The sequence below is a fragment of the Priapulus caudatus genome, unplaced genomic scaffold (assembly GCF_000485595.1).
Source record: "Priapulus caudatus unplaced genomic scaffold, Priapulus_caudatus-5.0.1 Scaffold584, whole genome shotgun sequence".
Lineage (NCBI taxonomy): Eukaryota > Metazoa > Priapulida > Priapulimorpha > Priapulimorphida > Priapulidae > Priapulus > Priapulus caudatus.
The window spans coordinates 180,887-191,959 of record NW_014577645.1 but is presented as its reverse complement, the minus strand read 5'-3'; the positions used below and the strand labels follow the sequence as shown (position 1 = coordinate 191,959).

Sequence of the window (11,073 nt, the reverse complement as noted above, 5' to 3'; positions counted from 1 at the left end):
CCTTAATAAATAGGAGAATACCTTGCATGTAAGCGTGACCACTGCGCTATACAGCCAGTACATAATCTGGCAACGTTAGTGTGTTGGCGCATGCGCCAATATCTTACCAGAGGAGCTATAATTTGTGTGATGAATATGATTTACTATGGTTAGGGGGTATCTCAGCACATAGGAATTTGTAAATAATTGTTTATCTGTACACCTGTGTTTATATTAGGAAAGCCCTAGCCTTGTAACTACATACTTTCTCCTCTCTCCATATTTTATACTTCACTCCTTTACTCGACTCGCATCTCGTGCGTGACACTCTCGCCGCTACTCGATCTGCTCTAGCTCGCCTCACTCTCGGACCTTCTCCTTCTCCGACACTCTTTTAAACACTATCGGTGTCCGCTCACTCTACCTCTGTCATCGATGATCTCTGTAATAGTAGCCTTATGCTAACTCCTGTATATTGAGAATTGAGACACCAAGTAGGTTACATGATAGTAAGCGTCTGAAAATAACACTTTATTCAACCATGCTAACTGACAGGTCCATCATGTGCAGCCATCTTTACCAACTCCCACTCCACCTATTAGTGTACTTTGCGCTGACGCGCAAAGTAGTACCACAGTGTAATCATCGATCCCCCTTCCCCACAATGAAAAGTTGAGCATGATGAAAACAGTATGATAAACGTTTTAAACTTTTAAAGCGTATGACAATTGTACCTAAATAATAAATCCTCTTATAACCACATCTCAGAACCAACAACTTTTTTGTGTGTGACTTCAACAAACATCAATCAAACAAACACAACTCCAACTTTTGAATGGCTTCATTCCTTGCGTTGCTGTGTGAGCCGCAAGCTCTGTGAATGCTTACTTTTAACTGTTGCTTTACGAATTCGTAACACAACGCAAAACCTCATATATAACAATTGTTTACACTTGCATGAATTACGATAAAGATGTACATAACTTCAATTCCTGTGTTTCACATATACAAGCTTTCTCACTTTACAAAGTCTAGTATGCTATTACATGTGTGTTATTATTTTCTTTTAATAACTGTAATATATTGTACAGTAACTCCAAAGCAATGTACACAAGTGAGTCATGTGTATGACACAGATGCCTATTGCTCAATAAGGCGATTGGGCTTTACAATTCTGCGCCCTGATCTTGTGTAGCATGCATCACCACGTGTTTTCTGCCGATCTTGTGCCCGATCTGGAGGGAGTGGTGGCGCCTTGGGTAGCCTGTGGTCCCCCTCAGAGTTCACATGCTGAGGTGGACAACCCAAAGTTCTTACGTCTCTGCGGTTGCGTCTTCTTATGCCCCCATTAGGAGTCTGAATGAGGTAGGATCGTTGTTCTCTGCATGCTTCCACAACCGTTGCTGGGCTCCACACTCCTGTATTGTGTTCATATGTGAGCACCTTCTCTCCTGTTCGCAGTGGAGGAAGTTCCTTCACACCTCTGCAGTCATAGTTTTCTTTCTGTTTGTTCTGCCTTGCAATCAGCTTCTCGTACGTGTCTGTCTGGGCGGCCGACAAACTGCTCAACTTGTCTGGCAAGGTGTTTCTCATCTTTCTGCCTTGTAGAAGCTCAGCTGGCGATGGCAGGTCTGTGTCCACAGGAGTGGTTCGAAGGCTCAGCAATGCGAGGTGTAGGTCACCGTTGGATTCCTTCACCTTTGTCAATGTCCTCTTCACGGTCTGTATGGCACGCTCAGCAAGTCCGTTACTTTGAGGATAGTGAGGACTGGAAGTGACGTGTTGAAATCCCCACTCCTGTGCAAAGGCTTTGTACTCTTGGCTGGCAAACTGGGGTCCATTATCACTGATCACCTTCAGGGGTATCCCTTGCTCACTGAATATGTCTTTGGTGATTTGGACAACTGATCCGCTTGTGCATCTCCCTCTGACCTTCCTGATGAAGGGAAACTTTGAGTGGTAGTCTGTAATGATCAGGTATTCATCTCCATACAGATGAAACAGGTCGGTTCCCACTGTTTCCCAGGGCCTCGAGGGAAGGTCATGTTGAAGTAGGGGCTCCCTTTGCTGGGCTCTCTGGTGTTCTCTGCATGATGTGCAGGATCCAACCATGTGCTCGATGTCTTTGCTGATTCCGTCCCAGTACACACAGGACTTGGCACGGAGTTGTGTTTTCGTCACGCCCTGGTGACCTTCATGAAGTTTCTTGAGCACTTCCTGCTGCATGCCTTCTGGTATGATAATCCTACAGCCCTTCAGCAGTACACCATCTTCGACGGAGAATGAGTCTTTTGCCGACCAGTGCTTGCGTAGTTCCTTGGGTACAAGACTAGCCTCATCTGGCCATCCATTTACTGTCAACTCCTTCAGGGCTTTCAGCTCCTTGCTTTCATCTGTCCTGCGTTGTAGCTCTACAAGACGGTTTGGCGCCACATTGATTGTGTGGATAGTGCTGTTGAGTTCGATGGTCGGCTGCTTCTGGGGGTTTATGCGTGACAGTCCGTCCGCAAGGCCGATTTGAGAGCCCGGTTTGTAGACCAATTGGAAGTCGTATGGTTGTAACCGCAACAGCATCCTCTGTAGTCTTGGGGGTGCATTTGCCAGGTTCTTTTTGTGGATACTCTCAAGGGGTTTGTGGTCAGATTCTACAATGAACGTTGATCCATAGAGGTAAGTATGGAAACGGGTACAGCCGAAAACCACAGCAAGCATCTCCCGTTCTATGTTCGCGTATCTCTGCTCAGTTTCAGTCAAGGCTTTACTTGCGAATGCAACAGGTCTGTCATCTTGCAGGAGCACTGCACCAAGACCTCGTGATGATGCATCAACTTGTACCGTTGACTGTTTGGTAGGATCAAAGTAGGTTAGCGTGCACATGGATGTGATGAGGGATTTCACCACATCAAACGACTGCTGGTGAGATGCTGTCCACTGCCATTCATTGTCTTTTTTGGTCAGGCTGCGAAGTGCATCTGTATGCGTCGCAAGGTTTGGTATGAAGGGCGACATATACTGTATCATGCCCAGGAAACGTTGCAGGTCTCTTACACAGCTTGGCGGTGGAAGGCTGTGAATGTCTTCCACCTTCTTGGGATCTGGACGGACGCCCTCTTTGCCATAAATGCATCCGAAGAACGCCACTTCGTCCACCTTGATATCACATTTGTCCAGGTTGAAGACCAGTCCAAACTTTGTAGCAGTGGTCATCAAGACGTGCAGATTCTTGTCATGTTCCTCACCGTCATGCCCATACACGATGATGTCATCTGCGATGTTGAGTGTTCCAGGGCAACTTGAGAGGATGAGATCCATCTTCTCTTGAAAGATGTCTTGGGCCACCTTGAGACCAAATGGTAGCCTTCTGAATCTGTACCTTCCAAACGGGGAGTTGAACGTCGTCAAGTCACTGGCTCTGTCAGTGAGCTGGATGCTCCAATACCCATGCCTCGCGTCTAACTTGGAAAATACACGGGCACCATGTAGCTTGTGTGTGGTTTCTTCCAAGGTTGGGGCCTTGTGATACGTTCTTTTACACGCTTTGTTGAGGTCTTTGGGATCCAGGCAAACTCTCAACTTCCCATTACTCTTCCTGCTGATCGCTAGCGACGAGACCCAGTCTGTCGGCTTACTGACTTTTTCAATGACTTCCATGGACTCCATCCTATCCAGCTCTTCCCGGAGTTCTTCTTTGAGATGTATCGGAAACTTCCTTGCCGGATGTACAACAGGTACAACATCAAGTTCAAGCGCAATGTCATACTCCCCAGGAAATTGTCCTATGCCTCGGAATTGGTCAGGGTACTGATTTTGGAGATCACTTTTGCTGCGGATCTCAAGGGTCGGAGTATGCCCAATGGGTCCTGTAGTGTCCTTGCGTATCTCGCAGTTGATTTCCACCAGACGCATTTTGACTGCGCTCTGTAACCCTAGTATCACAGGTCCTGGTGTGTCCACCACGTAGAATCTGGTTGAGAGCCATTTCCCATCCTTGTATTGACAGCGAACTTTAACACATCCATATTGGTGCATAGCAGCGCCATTGTATGCATAAAGCTTGGTTGGTTCCTGTTGAACCGTCCCATCCCTTGGGTATCCTTTGGTGTCAAGTAGCTCAGGGAATGCTCTTCTGAATGTACGTAATGGTAGCACGTTTCCTTGGGCACCCGTGTCAACCTTTACTTTCAGCGTGTGGTTGCCAGGTTTATTCCTCAATGTAATGCTCAAGTTAGCAAATATCTCATCTCTTTGGTCCGCCTGGGGAGTACCATCTGTGCGTACGTCACCGATAAAAATTGCGTCAAGTGACATAGCCTCCATATCAGTGGTCAGACTGTCCTGCTGCTGGCAGTCTATTGGGTGGACGTTCTTTTGTGATGATAATGGATTGGGGTTCTGATCTCTGCCTCCATAACCGCGGTAACTAACTTGACCTCTGTCTCTATCACCATGGTAACTAAATTGACCTCTGCCTCTATCACCATGGTAACTAAATTGACCTCTGCCTCTATCACCATGGTAACTAAATTGACCTCTGCCACCTTGGTACCTTTCGCGTCCCCTGCCACCTTTGCCTCTGTAAGTAGGGTGTGTTGACGCAGATGATCTGCAACATTTCCCCCAGTGGCCTGTCATCTGGCACTTGTGGCATACGGCATTGAATGCTGGACATTTCCTCGGTTGGTGGTGTCCACCACAGTTCCCACAGGGTTTCTCCATTCGCATTGCATGAACTGATGCAGAGTCTAGGCCCTGTAGCTGACTCATGTGCACGATGCTTGCTTCATGTGCTCTTGCCTCTGTGATGGCACCTTTAAGAGTTAACTTTGCATCCTTGCTTAGCAGTGTCTTCTGTACCTCTGGGTGGCTGACCCCTGCGATAAGAACTTCAATTATTCGCTCTTCAATTATGTCCTCAGTTGTAAAGTTACACTGTGCTGCCTTGGTCCTGCATCGGAGGACGAAATCATCAATTGACTCTGATACACCCTGTTTAAACCTTTGGAATTCCAGCCTATGAATTCTGAAGTTATCTCGCGGGACCAGCTGCTGTGAAAATGCATCCCATATGTTTACAGGGCTGTTTAGTTCATCCTCAGTCAGATTCCAGGTGTTGAACATGCGTAGTCCCTCCTTACCAGACCATAGTATGATGTATGTGTGCTGGTCGGCAGATGCTATTCTCTTAATGGTAAACCACATATTGGCCACCTGTCTAAATTCATTTAGGGCCTGTGACCGGTCAGGGCTGGACCAGTCCATCCGAGGTGTAGGCAGTGATCCACTAGCCATGTTGCTATGTGTATCCTCAGTATAGATTGACAATTTGTTGTTACATACAACTGTAGGTGAACACTATAGCACCGTATTCACTATAATTGCAATCTTGGTAATGGAATCAATATATAAGCGAGTGGTATGAACTCAATCACCTTTACAGCACATGTATACTTGTTACATACAGTAATATGACCGTGAACTGAATGTATACATATGATTACCAATACAATAATTACGGGCAGTGAATACAGCCATAAACATGTATGAATTCCGACTTACAAATAACCATGGCATCCTCTCATTTGCTATGAGCAAGGTAATCCCGTTGGCAAAATTATGATGTACGCATAAATGTAAACAGATATGACCAACGTTATAATATACCAATATCTTCAGTGGTAATCACTAATCAGGCACGTTATCTCTGGAGGAAAATATTGGTGTGGCTTATACACACTATTTCATGGGTTGCACTATGCTAATGCCAACCAAATATTTCCGAATATCTGGCTTCCACAATTTATACGCTTTATGATATGTATACATACCACCTATTTCGACCAAAAATACTCTCGGTAACAATACGTAGCTTCATTCGCTATTTTGACATTGATAACAAATGCACTAAACTACAAGATCTGCGTGATACATGCAGTATGTGTACACGCACATAACTTTTCATAAATGACAATGTTCGATCAGCCCTTTATTTTTGGACTTAGCTTGTCTTCGACTTGGCTTGACTGCATCTGCTGTCTACGTCGACTGGCTAGTCTGTAACATACAGTTCGCGATGATCACGTACAATGTCAATGCTGCTTGTCTGCTATAGTCTCAAGCTGCTTGTAAGCCCGTGCTGACGAAGAGTGTCTCGAATTCTCCGCTCAGGTGCACCAAATTCTGTTAGCAATCTTCGATGCTGATGGCCTGTGTTCCGCTCTGATCACCAAAACTACTACGAGTCAGACCTCCCTGTGAAACTGGCACTGTTAGTGTTAGTGTTCCATCACTGGTTGATGCTCAGCCTTGTTGACTCCACACTGCGGGTATGTGTCCCGTATGTGTAGTTGTGAAAACTGTCCCGTGTAACACCGCACGGCACTCAGCGTCGAATGTGCATGTGTAATTTACTACATGCAAGTTATCTGCTATGATAGCCAGATGTGTGTCACCGAAAGTCCCACGAAACCTTGATAGTATCCGTCCGCGGGGTAATGGCTGCATGCATGCAGCTATCTAGGCAACGCTTGATGGTTCGCCGAAGCTCGAGCTCGATGGTGTTGATAACAAATATTTATCACACTCAAGCTCACAATGTCCCGAAGTTTCCGACACATTGCTTCCTTGTCACTGGTGCAAACCCGAGTCACTCAAGATTTCAATTCATATTACAGTTTCCTTGACTTTGTCCAGTCGATCGCCATTCGCCACTTCAGCATACGGTGCAGTCCGACGCACAGTCGTACATTTACCACACAGGCACACATGCCATTATGTATGGCGCGGCGAATACTGCGGTGTGTGCCACTGGCCCTGCACTCTCGTGCATGTCCTGTCAATCATCCAACAGACGGTGTTCGATCCGCGCTGCCACCATGTAATAGTAGCCTTATGCTAGAACTCCCTGTAATAAGTGAGATTGAGCAACACAAGAGGTCATGAATAGTAAGGTCCTGAATAACACTTTATTTCAACCATGCTAAACTGCACAGGTCCATCAATGTGCAAGCCCATCTTTAACCAACTCCTCCCCCTCCACCTATTAGTGTATCTCTGCCCTGGACGCAAATGTAAGTACCACACGTAACATGGACCTGATAAAGCAGAATATTAATTGTGAGGTTTCGTGCCACTGCTCGTCCATAGGTTCGCCTGTCCATCCATATACGTCCAATCGTCTTTTTTGAACTTGGTTTGTGACGTCAACCGTTCACAAGCTAGAAACGAATACACAAGCTGATTCGTGTGTACACTTTACCATTGGAGCAATAAATAGATAAATAAGCGTAAATCAGGGGTTCCCCGAGCAGAGAGCTAAATGGAGAAAGAGTTCGAGAGATAGTTCGATAGGGAAGATTCTATAGACAGTTAAGTCTGATTGGGATTTCGCTTATGGAGTTGTAAAGTATAGATAAACCAATATAAGTTAAACTACCGCATGAATTAGAACGATAGAGCTGGAACTGCGTTGTAAATAGTGAGTCCCCTGTACGCTTGTTTATTCATTTATATGTTAAAATTAGAAGATAATACTCCTTACGGCTTAACCAAATAACTAAATGTTTCTACCCCTCTACCATTTGACTTCGACCTGTATTGACACCCACGGCACAAGAATCATATAGCTTATCGATCAATTTGTAGGGCGAAGTTTACCCGCGCAGCCCGGTGACACCAACAACAATTAACCTAACAAAAGCAAATAACTTTACTAGGCAGGACAAATACAGTAAAAAACACGGTCACGGGCCAGTTGACAAGAGCCAAAGAGAACCGCTACAATATCAATACATATTATATGAAAGGGAAGACTTGTTCATACTATTTGAACGTGTAAGGGAGGAATCGCAGAGGAATGTGTCCAGTTTGTGGATTAGCTTACCCTGCAGACGACCAACCAGTGGCTGGAGTCCGGTCACTGATCACGTTCCCGTTCGAAGCCCCTTTATTTGCGTTAGCGTTGGGTTAGGGTTACGGTTTAGGTGTTAGGATCAGCATCATCTAAACCTTCAAATCGTGAATTTTCAATTTCCCAAGGCGTTATTTCGAAATCTGGCGCAATTCCCGCCGCCATCTTGTGTGCTCGTAATAATAAAACGAATGGACTCTCCGTACCCGTAATCGCAAACCAATTAAGACTACCGCTAACCGTAACCCGTAGCCACTGCCATTCCTGCAAGAGGAAAATGTGTAAATCGAAAAACAATGACAACGCGCGTAAAAAGCCACGAAAATGCCCACGCGCAAGGGCAGTAAGGCCGCCTAGCAGTGCCATGAGCCAGACCCCCAAATTCATTGGTACCACCTGGGTGGCAATCCTCACTAGTATTGTTTTGAAAGGCCTACTGTCCATAGATGAAAAAAAACCATGAAAGCAAGCCGAGACTCACAGCTTTAATCGTAGACAATTTGCCACTTGGTATATGGCAGCGTCGTCGGTGGAGCGACAGATGCCTAATTATGGGGGGGGGTAGGGGACAATATAAAATTGAATATTTTGCCAAGATGCGGCGGCTGGGGAATGGACATACCATCTGAGCAAATGACCGCCTCCAAAAATGTTTGGTAGTTTTTGTCCTTCATAAACACTTTAATATCCATCAATATGCAAATCTGTTATGTTAGTAGGGTCAGCAGAGGTCAAAAGGTCACTGAAATTTGACCCCTCTTAAAAAATCGGACCCCCTGTCAGAAAATCCTACAGCTATCGTTTACCAATCGTTTATTTGTTGTGTGAGTGTGTCCCTATTCTGAAGCAAAAGGATGACTGATAAGAAGTTGAATTTATAGTAAACCAAACATGTTTGCTTTATTTTATTTATGCCTATGGTTATGGAAACGAGTTTTTGAACATTTCGAATAAATGCCTTATTTGGCGCCATTAAAATAGGCCAAAAAATGTAAACGACAAACTTGCTTGAAAATTAGCTTTGGGTGAAAGTTTGCAAAACTAAACCTCCAAATGGTAAATCAGACATATTCCCTGAGTACCAAATTTAATACTTTTTTTAATTGAATTTCCAAAGTAATTAGCCACCAAAGCTCTAATTGCATGCGATTTCGCTATCATGTCTCTATTTTAGCGCCAAAACAGGCAAAATAGTTACAAGACCTAACATATCGCGACTCATTTTACTGAATCAACAAGATACTAAACATTATACAAAAATGCATCCCACCTTTCGTGCTCGTCCCTTGCCGCATCAGTTTTGTATTGAATGGCGCCGTGTTATAGTTCAACATGGTAATGAAATTTTTATACCCACAGTACACACCGCTAAAATAAAAATTCACTCTGCCCTGCCTTGGGCTACCTATTGTTATCAACCATGTCAAATTGTCTCAACTCGTAGGTCAAATACATCCATGTGCCAAANTCTGGATTTTTACTAAACGTTTAAATTTAGTAAAAAAAATTAGAAATGAACGGTGAATACGGCAGAAGTACATACTAAACTGTCCAAAAGTAAACAAACAAAGGATTTCCCGAGGTGGGATTCGAACGCAGAATCAATGGTTTAGGAGTCCGATGCTTTATCCATTCGGCTACTGGGCCGATAGGGTTATACACCATGGATTCACACGTACGTGATGTATAATGTTAATCTGTACGCCATCTATTGATGAATAGAATTTTTATAAATTTCTAAGTTTTTTGAAATTTTGTTTCAGCCATAACCACCTCCCAGGCGTGCTGATTCTAAAAATATATTTAGTTTTCCTCTAGGCTGCGGAGTTCTCTAGTTATGCGCGAACACACAAATTCGGCTGAACAACTTTATATATATAGATATATAACTACTATATATAGTATATATGTAACTGCTATATATAGTATATATATAACTACTATATCAGGCATCGAATTTGACAATTTGTCTCTGACAGCAAGTAAGGCTGCTACTTGCTGTCAGAGGTTGTGCCCTCTGACAGCAAGTAGCAACACTGACAGCAAGTCTAGAAAACTGAACGCGTCGATTTTCTGTGAAAAATCATAAGTTATACGGCTAAAAGATAATGATATTGATAACATATATACAATTATTTCTTTATTATGGTATCAAATAGGAATAAAACCAAGATGGTACAATTAATATTAAAGTTTTTGTCAATTTAAAATATTTACATGTAATAAAATACAAAAAGTACACAGAGCAGCAGTGAGACACATTGTTAGATTATTTAATATGCCGAGTCGGTTTAGAGTTAGTGTTAGTGTTAGGGTGACTGTTTGTACTTGCGTGTATATTTGGAATATCCACGTCATTAAATTATACATCTGACGGCATTTAGGTACTAAGTGCTACGACGGCATTTACTTGCCGCCGATACAGACTACCTCTGACGGCAAATCAATATGTTCCGGCGGCAAATGCCGTCAGTTGCCGTCGTAAAATTCGATCCCTGTATATATATATTACTATTACTATTAGACATAGACATACATAAATACAGAGTACATCTTATAAAAGAAATAATTACATGTAGAAGTACAATTTTAATCAGTTTAAGCACGGGAGTTGCAAATGACACGTACAGTTAAGTCATCTAGTCCACTGGCAGCAAGAACCAGTCCGCTGCAGCTATATCATAGTCAATGGCCGCGTGTGTGCTGTAGCTGCAGCGGACTGGTTCCTGCTGCCAGTGATCTAGTCTGCCACCCCCACTGCTCTAGTAACGCTCAAGGGGTCGTTGTCGTAACAGGTACTACAGATATGTACCCGAGGTACATATATGTATACACAAAGTGTACCAGACTTGTACTACAGAAGTGTACCCTAACCCTAACACTAACCCTAATCCTAACCCTAAACATACCTCATGTAAAAATATAAACATAATACTAAACAACTTAAAACTACCGCGGTACATATCTGTAGTACCTGATACGACAACGACCCCTTGAGCTCTATAGTAACTATAGCCCGCGTACGGTTGCCGTGGGGCTATAGGATCAGTCATTACGGCAGGGATCGAATTTTACGACGGCAACTGACGGCATTTGCCGCCAGAACATATTGATTTGCCGTCAGAGGTAGTCTGTATCGGCGGCAAGTAAATGCCGTCAGAGCACTTAGTACCTAAATGCCGTCAGAG

The 11,073-nt window shown here is 43.9% G+C and overlaps 1 protein-coding gene across 3 annotated transcripts; it reads right to left on the bottom strand.

The window, feature by feature from the left end:
* Positions 1 to 634: 634 nt before the first annotated feature.
* LOC106811864 (uncharacterized protein K02A2.6-like) lies at positions 635 to 6,867 on the bottom strand. 3 transcript variants are annotated; one of them, XM_014815585.1, is made up of 2 exons: positions 4,449 to 6,867; positions 635 to 4,415 (listed from the first exon to the last, which is right to left on the bottom strand). In XM_014815585.1, exons 1-2 carry the CDS (start codon positions 5,266 to 5,268, stop codon positions 1,120 to 1,122), a joined length of 4,116 nt encoding a protein of 1,371 aa, XP_014671071.1. In that variant the 5' UTR covers positions 5,269 to 6,867; the 3' UTR covers positions 635 to 1,119. The 3 variants fall into 3 exon arrangements, with proteins under 3 accessions (XP_014671071.1, XP_014671070.1, XP_014671069.1); XM_014815584.1 differs by having other exon boundaries at positions 635 to 4,475; positions 4,509 to 6,867; XM_014815583.1 differs by having other exon boundaries at positions 635 to 6,867.
* Between the last annotated feature and the right edge of the window lie 4,206 nt (positions 6,868 to 11,073).